This window comes from Mus pahari, chromosome 5, assembly GCF_900095145.1.
Source record: "Mus pahari chromosome 5, PAHARI_EIJ_v1.1, whole genome shotgun sequence".
Lineage (NCBI taxonomy): Eukaryota > Metazoa > Chordata > Mammalia > Rodentia > Muridae > Mus > Mus pahari.
In genome coordinates this window covers 39,343,506-39,357,657 of record NC_034594.1, presented here as the reverse complement: position 1 = coordinate 39,357,657, position 14,152 = coordinate 39,343,506, and the positions used below count along the sequence as shown (strand labels likewise).

Below are 14,152 nucleotides of genomic sequence, written 5' to 3'. Positions count from 1 at the left end.
GGGTGGGTAGGGGAGCAGGGGTGGGGGGAGGGTATAGGGGACTTTGGGATAGCATTTAAAATGTAAATGAAGTAAATACCTAATAAAAATTGGAAAAAAAGACAAAAAAAAATGTACCTGAAAAAAAATATTCCCTTCAAAGGCTCATCTATCCCCTCCCCCAGTGAACCACTACCTTTAACTAGGACAGACCTTCCACAGTTCCCCATTGACAAGTGCACTGATGGGTTAATACACTAATTACAGTCCTCTTGAATCAGTAAGTCTATCAGCTGTAATCAAACCTTAAACTATGGGTGTTTCTGACATTTTATACTCTAGCCCTAACACTAACCTTGGAGTTATATTCCTTTCTAAGCGGAGGCAGAGGATTGCAACTTTCTCTTTTAATAACATGTATTTTTTGTGTGCATATGTGCCCATGGAGACCAGGAGAACATTAGATTCTCAAGAGCTTTGGTTACAGGCAGTCACAGGCCCCCGAGGATTACAACTTTGAGATCAGCTTGAGCTGCATAGCAAAGCCTTGTCTCAAATACCCACCATGCAAAAACAAGTAGAGTCCTAACTTGGAGCAAGACATCAGAGAGGGGCTATGTTTGACTGGCATTCACCTACCTATACAATTAGATTTGGGGGTCTGATACTCAGTCATATATGTAGCTGTGGTGAACTGTGTCTCAAACTATAGACTACTGAATGGCTGGGGTACCTATTTAACATATCAAAGCAGATCTGGCCATCAGGCTCTCCCACCCTGACCCTTACCCGAAACTTTTCCAGGTCAGAAGTTTCCTCCCTATATAATCCATCCATTTTGACTATGCTGGTCCTCTTTGTCTGCCCTTTACTCTCCTGGCATTCGCCTTGCCCCTCCCCAACTCCCCTCATGTGCTGGCACAGACTGGCCATGATCACTCTGGACCCTTCCAAATACCTCTGGCTATGCTCTCCCTTTAACTACAATAAACCTTCTCCTCCACCATACTTTGGAGCAGTCATATTTTTTTCTTTCTTCCTCTCTTTTTCATTCAGTGAATAACTTTGGAAGAGGATCTCTAGATTTTCCAAGGAGGAAATGAGTCACATCTACTGTAATCTTAACAGTGATTTGATTAAGTCTTCGGAACCTGTGTGTTTAACTACTGTCTTGATTTTTTTTTTCCCTCTTATTTACATTCAACTCACCTCAAATAATCCTTCAAGTCTAAGTCCTTTCTGGATCCCCTTGATTGTCCTCTGAGGCCTGAAAGTCACTAAAGAAGAGACCTTATTTTATATCCCACTTCAATCCAAAGCAGACAGATTAGCCCAATGTTACAATCCTAAATGACTTTAGGAACTCAACTCTTGGTATGGGGGGCGGGGGAAGAGGTGGCTGTGGGGGGTATTAGACAGCTAAGTAGGTATTAACAGACTTAGAGGACACCGAGGTTAGAACTCTATTAAACAAATGTCTCAAATAGCAAAAATTTAATTGCTAATAAGAATGAGATTTGATTCTTACCTCTGGACCCAAAGGCATCATGGAATGCCTAAAAGAATATTAATAGATAAGTAAAGCTGGCTTCAAAAGCTCTAAATTTTAAAAGATTTTATATGTAGGAGAAACTCTAATACAGAGTATGGGCATACCATTGCTCCCTCCTAAATGGAACAATCTAAACAAGTCCATCAACCACTTCACAGTGCCTCAGGAAAACTACTTGTTTCAGAATTTAGAGACCAGTATACAGCCTTCCTAGAATGTAGACCAGCTCAGCAGGCCTCTCTGGCCATTATCCACTCACTCATTGAGAATTAATCCTACTCTACAATAAACTTCCCATATCTTCTATACTATACTGAGCATCTCACCTCCATTCTTGACAGAGATCACAAGAACTGGTGATATACGAGTCCAGGATATAAGAAATCCAGGCCAAGATTCCAATGACTATATAATATTGACTTAATTAGTCACTTCAGCTCAGGTCAAGATAAGGATGGAATTATAACAGTAAACGCATTACCATTTTCAACTAAAGAGAACAGAGAAACTAAGAAAGTATAAAGGTATCCTGTTCGATTTCTTCAATTTTAGAAGAACCACTGTTTCAATGGATCAGGATGACCTATGCAGAGCAGGACTGTGCTCACAGAGACAAGCACACGGGCAGTAACTCAGAGAAAGTACAAAGTGCAAATCCCTATATGATTTTCTTTAAAGGCCAGCAATACAGCTCAGCCAGTAGAGCCTCTTCTGTGCAAAGTTAATGACCTGAGCCCTAACCTGGAATTTTTTAAAAGTCAAAGGAAGCTGGGCGTGGTGGCACACGCCTTTAATCCCAGCACTCAGAGGCAGAGGCAGGCAGATTTCTGAGTTCAAGGCCAGCCTGGTCTACAAAGTGAGTTACAGGACAGCCAGGACTACACAGAGAAACCCTGTCTCAAAAAACAAAATAAAAAAAGTCGAAGGAAAAAACTAACTCCACAAAGTTCATCTGACTTCCACATGCATCATGCAGCATGTGTGTCCACACACATCATGAACAGTTACATACAATAATTGTAACTAAATAAACAGGATGCCTTATAGAGCTGGAAAACACAGCACTACCTCCCTAATGAAGGTGCAAATTACTAAAATAAAGATTACTTTTAATCTCTAAGTCTAATGGAATGTGTTATCTTTCCAGGTTTTATGAAAGCTTGCAACATGTCACCCTTTCTTCTATATCCCATGCCTGACTCAGCAGTGTGCTTTGAAAGTGTCTATCACAGGTTCACAGCTGAAGAGGAATGTTTCCTCGCTGAGACTGCACCTGAGTTTTGCTCATATCTGATTAAGAAACATTTAGAGGAGATTTTGAATTGTGGACTACTAAGAGTCAATATTGGAATGTGTTGTGATGTTTTGGACTGCCAAGACAGCATGAACATATTTTGTGTGTATGTGGATCTGGAGGGAAGGGGGTAAGAATGAAATAGTACAGACTGAAGTATTCCTCCCAAACTCAAATACCAACTGTCTTAACTCACACACCTACAATTTACATTGTAGCTATACTGGAGCTCAACTATACTGGAGCCAGGGCTTATAAAGAGGTGATTACAGTTAGGTAAGATGAGAAAGGTGCCTGATACAACAAAATTGCTGTTCTTGTGAAAAGAGCTATCAGTCTTTCTAATATCTGAGAATACAACATGGAGGAGACCATCAGCCAAAAACCAAATCCTGCTAGGACCTTGATCTTACACATGAGAAAATAAACTTCTGAGCTTACATCACAGTCTCAGGACTCTGTTATAGCAACCAAAGCATACTATAACCAAACTACACAAACGGGCTGGCAAGATGACTCAGTAGGCACTTGTTGCCAAACATGACAGTCTTAAGCTGTCTCAAGAACTATATGATAGATAGAGAGAACCAAGAAATTATTCTATGACCCCTACACAGGCAAGATGGTAGGAGTGCCTGTGCTCGCGCACACACACACACACAAATACACACTCACACACAGAAATACAATTCGTAAAACTAAATAAGATCTAAAAAGAAAAAAATCCTACAGACTCATAACATGTAGGTCCTAAAATGCAAGGCTAGGTTGAGTTAACATTTGGACATCAAGGAAAGTGAAAATAAATATTTTATAGACATAACCGTATAAATATAAAATCTTACAGAACAGCATAAGGGTAACTACATCTTAGATATATATTTATTTAGCAAGGTCACAGAATATAAGATCAATATATAAAATATATTGATTCTATGTACTAGTAACAATAGACAATACAGCCAAAAATCATTTATAAGAAAAAACAAGTATTTTGAGAAAATTAACAAAATATGTACACACAAAGATCTAAGACTTTTAAAGGATACCGTACTTCTAAACCTGGTTGGAATTCATCCCATTTTGGTCTCAAAACTTCAAATGACAGACTTAACAATCCTTAGGCAGCTATAAAGAATTCAGCTAAACAGAATCACTATACTACTGTACTGGCTTTTGGGTTTCCTGTCTTGTATCTTTAAAGTGAGGCCAATTCCAAGCATAGCTTATTATAAATATGTGCATTTGATTATCTAGGGTAAAGTCAACCAACCACTAAGGTGGTGATACAGGGTGTGTACTATAGCTGTCTTCACTGAACAAGCCAAGCTATTTCTGTCTATTTAGTGCACTGGGGGCAGAAAATACACATTGAAGCACTGTGGCAAATGTAAATATTTGACATGTTCTAGTAAGCAGTATACTCGAGAAACAAAGTTTCTCTGCTCCTTTTATATTTTGTATTTTTTCTATACTCTTGAAAGATGTGGTAATTTTTCTTTTTTAAGACAAGGTCCTATGTATCCCAGGTTGGCTTCAAATTGCTGTAAAGCCAAAGATGACGATCTTCCTGCCTCCACCTGCCTAGTGCTTGGATCACCATGCCCCATGACTGTAGTTATGGGAAATGAATCTAGTACATGACAGGCAAGCACTCTACTAACTGAACTACCTTTCTAGCCCAGCACAATTGTTTTCAGACTTATTCACCTTTATTTTCTGTGTATGAGTGCCGCAACCCCAAACTCAGACCAGCAGAGACAGGGGAAAAAAATGACACGAATGCCAAGGAAGGTTTTCAGCAGCTTCTGTCTTTATCTCTGGGCTCATTCAGTTTTTCTTTTCCATCCATCCTCTGATCTTATCCCTCCCCCCTCTCCTGGATCCAATCAGCGTTCAGCACACTCTGAACACTGAGCCGTGCATGCAGGCAGGGCATGCAGTGATAGGCCAGTGACTCATCAGGCAGACAGCACAGGATTGTACAAGTGCGCAGGCTCAGGTTCTTGGTAAACAGGGATCACGGGGCTTGGCGATGAGCCAGGGCACCATCTTGGCGCTTGCGGCCGCTCCCTGTTCCCCACATCTCCCCCTTTTTGTTTAATTAACTTGGCTCTGGGATCGTATCTGTCTTAGGTTCCCGTCAACCATGTTACACCCTTACCCATCATTGGTGTGGTGAACTCATTTTCACCAACCTGTCTTAGGTTGGTATGCACATGTGAGAGTCTTACCCGTCATGGATTAACGATCATACTGATCCAAACATGGGGCGAATTACCTGATTCTAAAGCCGCCATAGCTTGAATCAGCAGTCGTTGGTCGGCCTGCGCCCACCTGCCCATGTGTACCATCCACCACAGCACAGCAACACATACAGCACACAGCAAAAATCCCAAGGTCCCCTGGATCATAGTTTTATAAATTGCTCATTTAACTGGTCAATTTTAATCTCCTTTTCTTGTATTAGCTATGCAAATTTGAGAAACAGCATGGGTTGCTCCCAAGTAGATCATGGCAAACCCGAGTTTTTCTATTTCATCCTTAAATAATCTGTTTTCTTGCTGGAGCTCTTGTATGTGTTCCATTTTTTTTAGTAAATTGATTGATGGTGTCTCTGACTTCTTCTTGGGAGCACTCGCTCTGTCAGTCTGAATCCCTGCATTTCTAACAAGGATCTGCGGGGTCTGATTGCTGCTGACCTTGTCTGTTCTCTCTGTGGGCCCAGAGCAGCCACCTACTTCAACAGAAGGTGGCTCTGGTGTGGGGGCCTTTCTGCTTTCCTGTTCTTCAGTCCTATTTTCTGTGAGTTGATCTTTAACGTGGCCTAAGTCCTTCTGAAGTGATGTTATATAGCTTTCTTTTACCAAAAGATCTTCTTCAAGCTTTCTGTCCTTTCTTTATAATTGGCTGTCTCTCAAGCATTTCCCCCCACAATTCCCACATTTTTCTGACATTGTACCACTGTGCACTTCAGCTACACGGCTGTCCACATCTGCCAGCCTCATGGTCCTTCCAGGTGCTGATGAGATCGTCTGCTTTTCTTGGCATAACTGCACACTCTCCTGAGCTGCCTCAATTTGGACCTGACTGACCAATGCAGCAGCAAACTTCTCAAGGATTCTCTATTGCAGACTGGGCTTGCTCTTGTTCTAGAAGCTTTAGTACTTTCCTGAAGACACATAAGGGAGGTCTGATTTTCAAGAGGCTTGGTCACATCCTGGGCAGGGGCATCTTCTGGTTGCAGATTGTCACTGCCCAGCTCATGCACAGTCATGTGGACATGTTCCTTAGGTAAACTTGCAAGTTCTCTTCATTGTTGGCACATTCTTTATTCAAGTTGCACAGTGATTGTATTAGCTGATCCATTTTGAAATTGATTTCTTTCATTACCTGGTTGGTGGTTTCTACTTGTTGTTCTAAAACCAGCTTATCAGCAGTCACCATGTCCAGCAGATGTTTAAAGCTCTCCTCATCTTCTAGGATCCTCTCTCTGCTGTTCAATTCTGACCAATTCCTGCTGCGGTTTCTCAATCACACCAGTGAGCTGCTCTACTTCTTCCTCTCTCTGTTTCTTTATCTGTTCCTTCTGTTTTTCAATGACCTTGTTATCTGTTATGAGTTTCTACACTGGTTAACTTTCGACAAGCAAATTTAAGGCAACTATGAAGTGCTACTATGAGAACTACTCTTGGATTTGTTGAACTGCTAGTCGAATCCGCTGCCTGCAAGTCTTGACCTAGTCTAGAGTCTCATTTTTTTTAATTTAACTCCACTTCATTTGAGAGGCCACACTAATGCGGCTTTTACTTTCACTTTTGAAGCGGTGGATCCCATGGCTTCTTTTGCCTTTGGGTCTGAGGTTTTTCGTCCCTTTTGGAGGCAAGACATTTAGCCCTTAATCTTGGGAGCCTAACTCCGTCCCTATACCGAGAACCTAACTCTGTCCCTCTACTGGGAGCCTAACTCCGTCCCTATACTGGGAACCTAGCTTCATCCCTATACTGGAAACCTAACTCTGTCCCTATACCAGGAGCCTTTTCCTGAACTGCTAGATTACTCTTCGTTCCCATTAGCTTTTTTCTTTGCTTTCCATTCATCCAACTGTGCCTTGCACTCTCTTCCAGCTCAACACCAAACCATATTTAGCTAAGAGCTGTCATATGAGCATGACTGAGGTCTTCTCAGAAATGTTCCCAACAAAAACTAGTAGTAGTAGTAGGGCCACAATTTTCATAATTTTCTTTTAATTTTAAGCCTGGATGATCCTTTCTTGCTCCCAAATGCTTTCCAACCATGGACATGGTAGGTACTAGGGAGCAGGAGCCATAATACTCATTGGTACAGGAATCATTGGTGTCCCTGGAGGTTCCATGGGAGGGTGATTCAAATGAGGGGGGAAAGACATTCTGACTGTACCAGTCCACCGCTAAGAAAACAGTACTGTCTTCGCAGCCTCTGGGTATCAGGTGATGGGGTGGGCTCCACCGGTTCGAGGTGTCTGCATGCCACCCAACTCCAGAGACTCATTCCTGAAGTGCCTTTCTCGTTCTCTTTTGTGTTCCCTCTCTCTTTCTCTCCGTTCTTTCTCAATTTCCTGTCTCTTTTTCTTTTTTGCCTTTCTCTTCTTCCAGTTTCTTGGGTATGTCTCTGAATTTGCTGATCTCTCAGAATATCAAATCTCTTTTGTCTTCTTCCATTTCAACAGCATTTATATCCTCCTTGGTGATGAGTGGGTAAGGGATTAATGGGGCTAATGGAAATCTACCGAAAATGTCCTCCTTCTTTTGCTTTTTCTTCTTCCTGGGGTGAGAATCAGACTCCTGTGAGGGGGCATTTAGTTACTTACCACGGAACTCCCCCGGTAGCTCTTTTTTCTCGTACAAGCTGCTCCTGGAGAAAAGTTCCCTGTATGGGCCACCAGATGCCACAACCCTGAACTCCAACCAGCAGAGACGGGGGAGGGGGGAGGGAATGAGACGAATGCCAAGGAAGGTTTTCAGCAGCTTCCGTCTTTGTCTCTGGGCTCATTCAGCTTTTCTTTTCCATCTGTCCTCTGATCTTATCCCTCCCCCCTCTCCTGGATCCAGTCAGCGTCCAGCACACTCTGAACACGAGCCGTGCATGTAGGCAGGGCACGTGGTGATAAGCCAGTGACTCATCAGGCAGACAGCACAGGATTGTACAAGTGCGCAGGCTCAGGTTCTTGGTAAACAGGGATCACGGGGCTTGGCAATGAGCCAAGGCACCATCTTGGCTCTTGCAGCCACTCCCACTCCCCACATATGAGTGTTTACCTACATGTAAGTATGTGAAGCATATGTATGTAGAGCCTAGGAAGGCCAGGAAACAGTGTCCGATCCCCTGGAACTGGAATTGCAGGCAGTTACAAGAACCATGGGAGTACTGAGAATGAACCAAGGTCTTCAACAAAGCAACAAGTGCTCTTAACTACAGAGCCATCTCTCTAGCCCCCAGCACAATCTTTTTTTAAGAGTAAAATCCAGCCAAAGGTGGTAGAATATGCCTGTAGTGCGAGCACTCAGGAAGAGATCAGAGAATCAGAAGTTCAAGTCATGCTCAGCTACAGTAAGTTTGAGGTCAGCTAGGAGATGTGAAACCTTACTCAGTATAAAAACAAAGGTACCAGAACACATATACAGCCATGCATATATGGCATGGGTGCAAACTAGTTTGTTTTCTTGTTCTAATGATGAAATGGCAGGGTTTTGTGCATGAGAAATATGTGTTCTTAGGTTATCTCTAACCCAGTTTTCTGTTTTTAGTAAAACTTGTGAGTTCTAAAATATGCACTCTTTAAAATGCTCAGCTCACCAAAACAACAGATCAGCTCTTAAATAGAAAATATAGAAAACATGAAGAAAACTAATCAAACTGAGAACCATAATTCCAACCAAACATAAATTTAACCCAGTGGTTTTGTTCTTTAGCAGCCTTTATCTTATAAATTCACACACTAAATTAAGGTCAGAATCAGAGTAAGGAAAAAAAAACACTAATCAGAGTTGATCAAAATCAAATTAAAATGAATTAGATTACTACTTACGATAAAAGAAAGGAACAAACTCCACTGTGAGAGAAGCCGGTTTGTATTTCTGTCTGCTCTTTTCCACAGAACTAAGGATTCGTCTGTCATTAGAAAAGAAGTCAGTAATAAATTACAGCATGAGTAAGTAAAGATGGCACAATTTAAAAAACAATTATAAACAAATTCAACATTCTGATTTTGGTTTATATGCTGAACAAAAACATCTTCAGGCCTAGTGTCATGTTCAAAAATGAGTTAAAACAATACCTTAAGTGCTAACCAACTAGAGAATTGTTTTTAAAAATCTCTATTTTTTATCTCATAAATTAAGTTTTTTTTTTTATTCTGTGCCAGAAGAGGGCATCAGATCCCATTACAGATGGTTGTGAACCACCTTGTGGTGGCTGAGAATTAATCTCAGGACCTCTGGAACAGCAGTCAGTGCTCTTAATCTTAACCTCTGAGCTATCTCTCTAGCCCCAGAACATTTTTTATTCTATATTGTGATAGCCAAGCTAAGTCTCCAAATATTTAGGTATTTAAAAACAAGCCAGAATTTAAATTTAAATCTGCAGGAAAATATGCACAGTAGTCCTGGCAAAGTGACAGCTAAGACTATGACAGTATTACCTGGAGACTGCAGAAGCTAGCGACTGACCTGTGTCTTACTGAGGTTTTATTCAGCTATAATGGGTCTAGATCTTTAAGTTTCCTCACTTTAAGGATACAGATCCAGTGTGGGATGGGATGACTTTTTTAATGAAAATTTCAGTTTTCATGAATATTTTCTATAAACTTTAACAAGGCTAATACAAAGTGTATATGCTTTTACTGAGAACATTTCAGTTCAACACAAAATAAAGTTGCTTAGACAGCCATAATGATAAAAAGATTGAAGAATAAAGCTTATTAAAAGCAATAATACAGGGCTGGAGAGATGGCTCAGCGGTTAAGAGCGCTGATTGCTCTTCAGAAGGTCCTGAGTTCAAATCCCAGCAACCACATGGTAGCTTGCAACCATCCTTAGTGAGATGTGACTCCCTCTTCTGGAGTGTCTGAAGACAGCTACAATATACTTATATATAATAAATAAATAAATCTTTTTAAAAAAAGCAATAATACTTTCAATTAATGGAATGGTAATAAAAATAAAATAAAAAACAGGAATTTTTATCATGCCCTGAAAATTGTATTTAATATTATTAAAAACAACATACATGGAAAATATATGACACTACCTATAAATTTTGCACATCTATAGGCTACAGGTATATACAGAGTCTCTCTCCTAATAGAAAAGTTCTTTTGAGAGGATTTTGCTTGGTGCTTTCTCACAATTAGCTTTGGACTAAACCATTCATAGCCTAATTACTATGTTCAAAAAAACTGACATCTGAATCCCTTATTTTGTCATTTGCCACTAAAACAGTTCTATTACTGAAGGATTTTTTGGCATATTAAACAGAATATAAAGACAGCTTTGGGCTAATTCCTAGTGAAACACCATATACACTTATTTACTGTTACACTTTAGTGTATGCCCTCTTTTCTCTGTAGCCACCTTACACATGCACATCTTCCATCAAGTACTATATGACAGACGTCAATGCTATTCAAATTTTCTCTTTGTTCAATATTTCAAAAATTGTTGGTGTTTTTAACAAACCTCTTTACTCAATTTGCTTTAGTTTGATGAAAGAACTACCATTTTATATATCTTCTCTCCTTTTACCACATTTAAATTCTTTTTGCTCTGATTTCTTAAGGGTTTCTTTAAAAGCTTCTGTCATGTTCAGACTGACAGTTCTTTATCTACTTTGGTGACTATAAAGAAAAGAATCAGCGTCACTGTTTCAAACTAAGTACACTTCCTTAGCTCTTCACTGCTGAGTACAACAGGTAGAAAGAGAGGGGCGGCAGAAGTGGGAGAGAGACACAATTTTCCTCACAGACGCTCTAGTGTACAAATCAAAAAGAGGAAAACTGAGTCGCTGGGAACTGAAATGATAAATTACTAGAAAGCCTGCACATGACGAAGAGTTATGTGCCCTTCTGCATCCTTAAAGTCTTGAGAGGTACAAAGGCAAGAAGCAGTCACGGTACTGCTTGCAAGTTACTGCTATTACAACAGTCCTTGCATTCTCGTGGCAGAGCTGATCATAGTCCCTTTGTGGTAGATAAGGACACATAATCAGTTTTGGCCAACAGTAAATTCAGAATGAAAATGATATGCTGTGCAGCATGACCAAAAAAAAAGCAGAATTAAATTGCCAATGTAAGAGTTTCACCATTTTCTTTCTCCTTTCTCATGGTAACTACCATGAGATGTTGGCTGTCCTATGCTCTTGACTGACCAGGATTAATAGGGTTTTCTATACATACACAAAAGACAAATGGGAAAATTTTTTTTAGAAAAAAGGAATGGTATGAAGAGATGCTGCAACAATTAAGAGCACATAATAGTATACCTGAGGTCTGGAGTTCAATTCCTAATGACCATGTCTGTATGTTCACAACCACTGGGACTCTAGACCCAGGGGATCCAAAGCCTCTTATTCCTGAAGGCATGCATACTAACACATGGTAAAAATAACTTTTAAATTCTTTTCTTAAAAATAAGACAGATGGGCTGGTAAGATGGCTCAGTGGTTAAGAGCACCCGACTGCTCTTACAAAGGTCCTAAGTTCAAATCCCAGCAACCACATGGTGGCTCACAACCATCCACAACGAAATTTGACTCCCTCTTCTGGAGTGTCTGAAGACAGCTACAGTGTACTTACATATAGTAAATAAATAAAAAAATCAAAAAAAAAAAAAAAGAAAAGAAAAGAAAAGAAAAGAAAAGAAAAGAAAAGAAAAGAAAAGAAAAGAAAAAACATTTTTTTGTGGTTTTTTTTCAAGACAGGGTTTCTCTGTGTAGCCCTGGCTGTCCTGGAACTCACTCGGTAGACCAGACTGGTCTCGAACTCAGAAATTCGCCTGCTTCTGCCTCCCAAGTGCTGGGATAAAAGGCATGCACCACCACGCTGGCAAGACAGATGGCATAAACAAGAAATACACCTTTGTTATTCTAATGCTTTTATTTGATAGTTCAGATAATTTAGTCTATCCTGAGCAATACAAAAATCTTTATGACAGGAAAACTCAAATAAGTTAACCCTAGAAAAAAAGAGAGATATTAAAGTTCAATCCATAGGCACAGTGCCTACTTAGGACCTTCCCACTACTACTTAGACAAAATGTCTTGACACATTGGGATTAATTTCATTAACCTGGAAGATGTTCTTAGATGATATTAATTGGTAAATTTGTGAAATCTGAATGAGTGAAGCATATTTTCTTCATGAGATGAGTGACAGAAGACAAAAAAAAAAATACAAACAAACAAACAAAATCCTCAGCATCAGAAAATTCTCTGGCTTGGGGTTTCATCTGCAGTCTGGCTTTCCCAAGCATCTGCCTGTCACTCTTCAGACAGAAACTGTTCCACAGGTTCACTTTCATCTATCTCAAGCCTGCTCACCCACATATCAGACTTGGACTTGCCAGGTTCCCTGCTATGTGAGCTAGTGTTATATGAAAATTAAATGCCGGCTGGAAAGATGGCTCAGCGGTTAAGAGCACCAACTGCTCTTCTAGAGGTCCTGAGTTCAATTCCCAGCAACCATATGGTGGCTCACAACCATCTGTAATGAGATCCAATGCCCTCTTCTAGTATGTCGCTGTACTCATATACATAAAATAAATAAATAAAATCTAGATTCTGAATATAAGAAGAAAAAAAGAAAATTAAATGCTTTCTTGCTCTCTGGCCACTTTGGTGGCTGGTTGGAGTGTCTGTCCCACACCTAAGGCTGGAAGATGGGAACCCCAAAGACAAAACAGTCTCAGGAGTCAGTCAACTCTAGTCCCAACTTGTCATGACAAGTGGAAAGTACATGCTGGGTACGAGCAGACTCTAAAGGTGGTCAGGCAGAACAAAATGAAATTAGTTATCCTCACCAACTACCTAGCTTGGAGAACTCTAAAATACAGTAGCATGCACATCAGCCAAAACTGGTGTCCATCACTACAGTGGCAGTAATATTGAGCTGGGTACAGCATGAAGAAGCGTCCACAGAATACTGAGTGTTCACACTGGCTCTCACTGACACAGGTGATTCTGGTATTATTAGCATGCCAGAACAGACTGGTGAGAAGTAAGCCAGGAAGGGTTTTCTTTGACAAAACTAAACAGAGCTTGTTTAAAAAAGAAAAAAATTCTAATTCCTACAGACATATATCTTATATGTCCATTGCTGCTGTTTCTCTGGAGAACTTTAACTTATTCAAAATACAAAGTAAAAAAAAAAACAAATGAAGGGCTAAAGTGATGCTTTAGCAATAAATAACACATGCTGTACTTCCAAAGGACTAGCGCTCGATTCCCAGCACCCAAATCATGGCTCACAACTTTCTACAACTCCAGTTCAGGGGCTCCAATGCCCTCCTCCGGCCTCTGCAAGCACTGCATGTAGTATGTAGACATCTGTGCAAGTAAAGCCCCCATACACATTAACTTTTTAAATGTAATTTTAAAAAGGTATAAGGACACGACTTCTCAGTTAAATGACTAGAGTACACATTGCTGAAGGGTTACACTTGTGAACTCAAATTTCTGGACAAACTTGTAAGAGGCTTTCTAGATTAGGTTCAGATGAAAGACCTACCTTAACTACCAGACTGAAGAAAAGGGACAGTGGGCCACGCACTAGAAATCAATTAGTCAATCTCTCTCTTTCCTTCCCCCCCCCCCCCAGTGCTGTACCTGTGAAGAGCTCACTGAGTCACCTTCTTAGAACAACACTCAGTTTAAACATTAGGGCTAAACTGGTGGTGCATGCCTATAGTCTCTGCACTCCAGAGGTTGCTGGTTCTCTCCAACCTGGTCTATATATCAAGTTCCAAACCAACCAAAGCTACATAGTAAGATTCAATTTCAGTATTATCATTTAAAAGACATACCCTGAAATTCTATGTCTCCAATTTCTATACGGATCATACAAGCTTTCACAGAATGCCAGTGCATGGATCACAAATTCTTCAATAGATGTCTGATCAGCCATTTCCTTCTCCTTTTTTTTGCTTTTTAACTGAAAATAAAATTAAACATAAAATTAAAGACATGCTTTATTAATCAGCTTACATTAAGTCATTTTTATTAACATAAGCCTAACTTCCCCTTTGAGTCCTTAAGTCATTTTTATTAACATGAGCCTAACTTCCCCTGAGTCCTTA

At 40.2% G+C, this 14,152-nt stretch overlaps 1 protein-coding gene across 1 annotated transcript in view; it reads right to left on the bottom strand.

The window, feature by feature from the left end:
• Positions 1 to 14,152, bottom strand: part of Nbeal1 (neurobeachin like 1) — a 162,006-nt gene that overhangs the window by 127,928 nt on the left and 19,926 nt on the right. Inside the window, exons 6-7 of the mRNA XM_021198528.2 lie at positions 13,880 to 14,007; positions 8,893 to 8,975 (exon numbers count right to left, since the gene is read on the bottom strand). Coding sequence (XP_021054187.1) covers positions 8,893 to 8,975; positions 13,880 to 14,007 — 211 coding nt within the window. The remainder of the gene's footprint in view (positions 1 to 8,892; positions 8,976 to 13,879; positions 14,008 to 14,152) is intronic.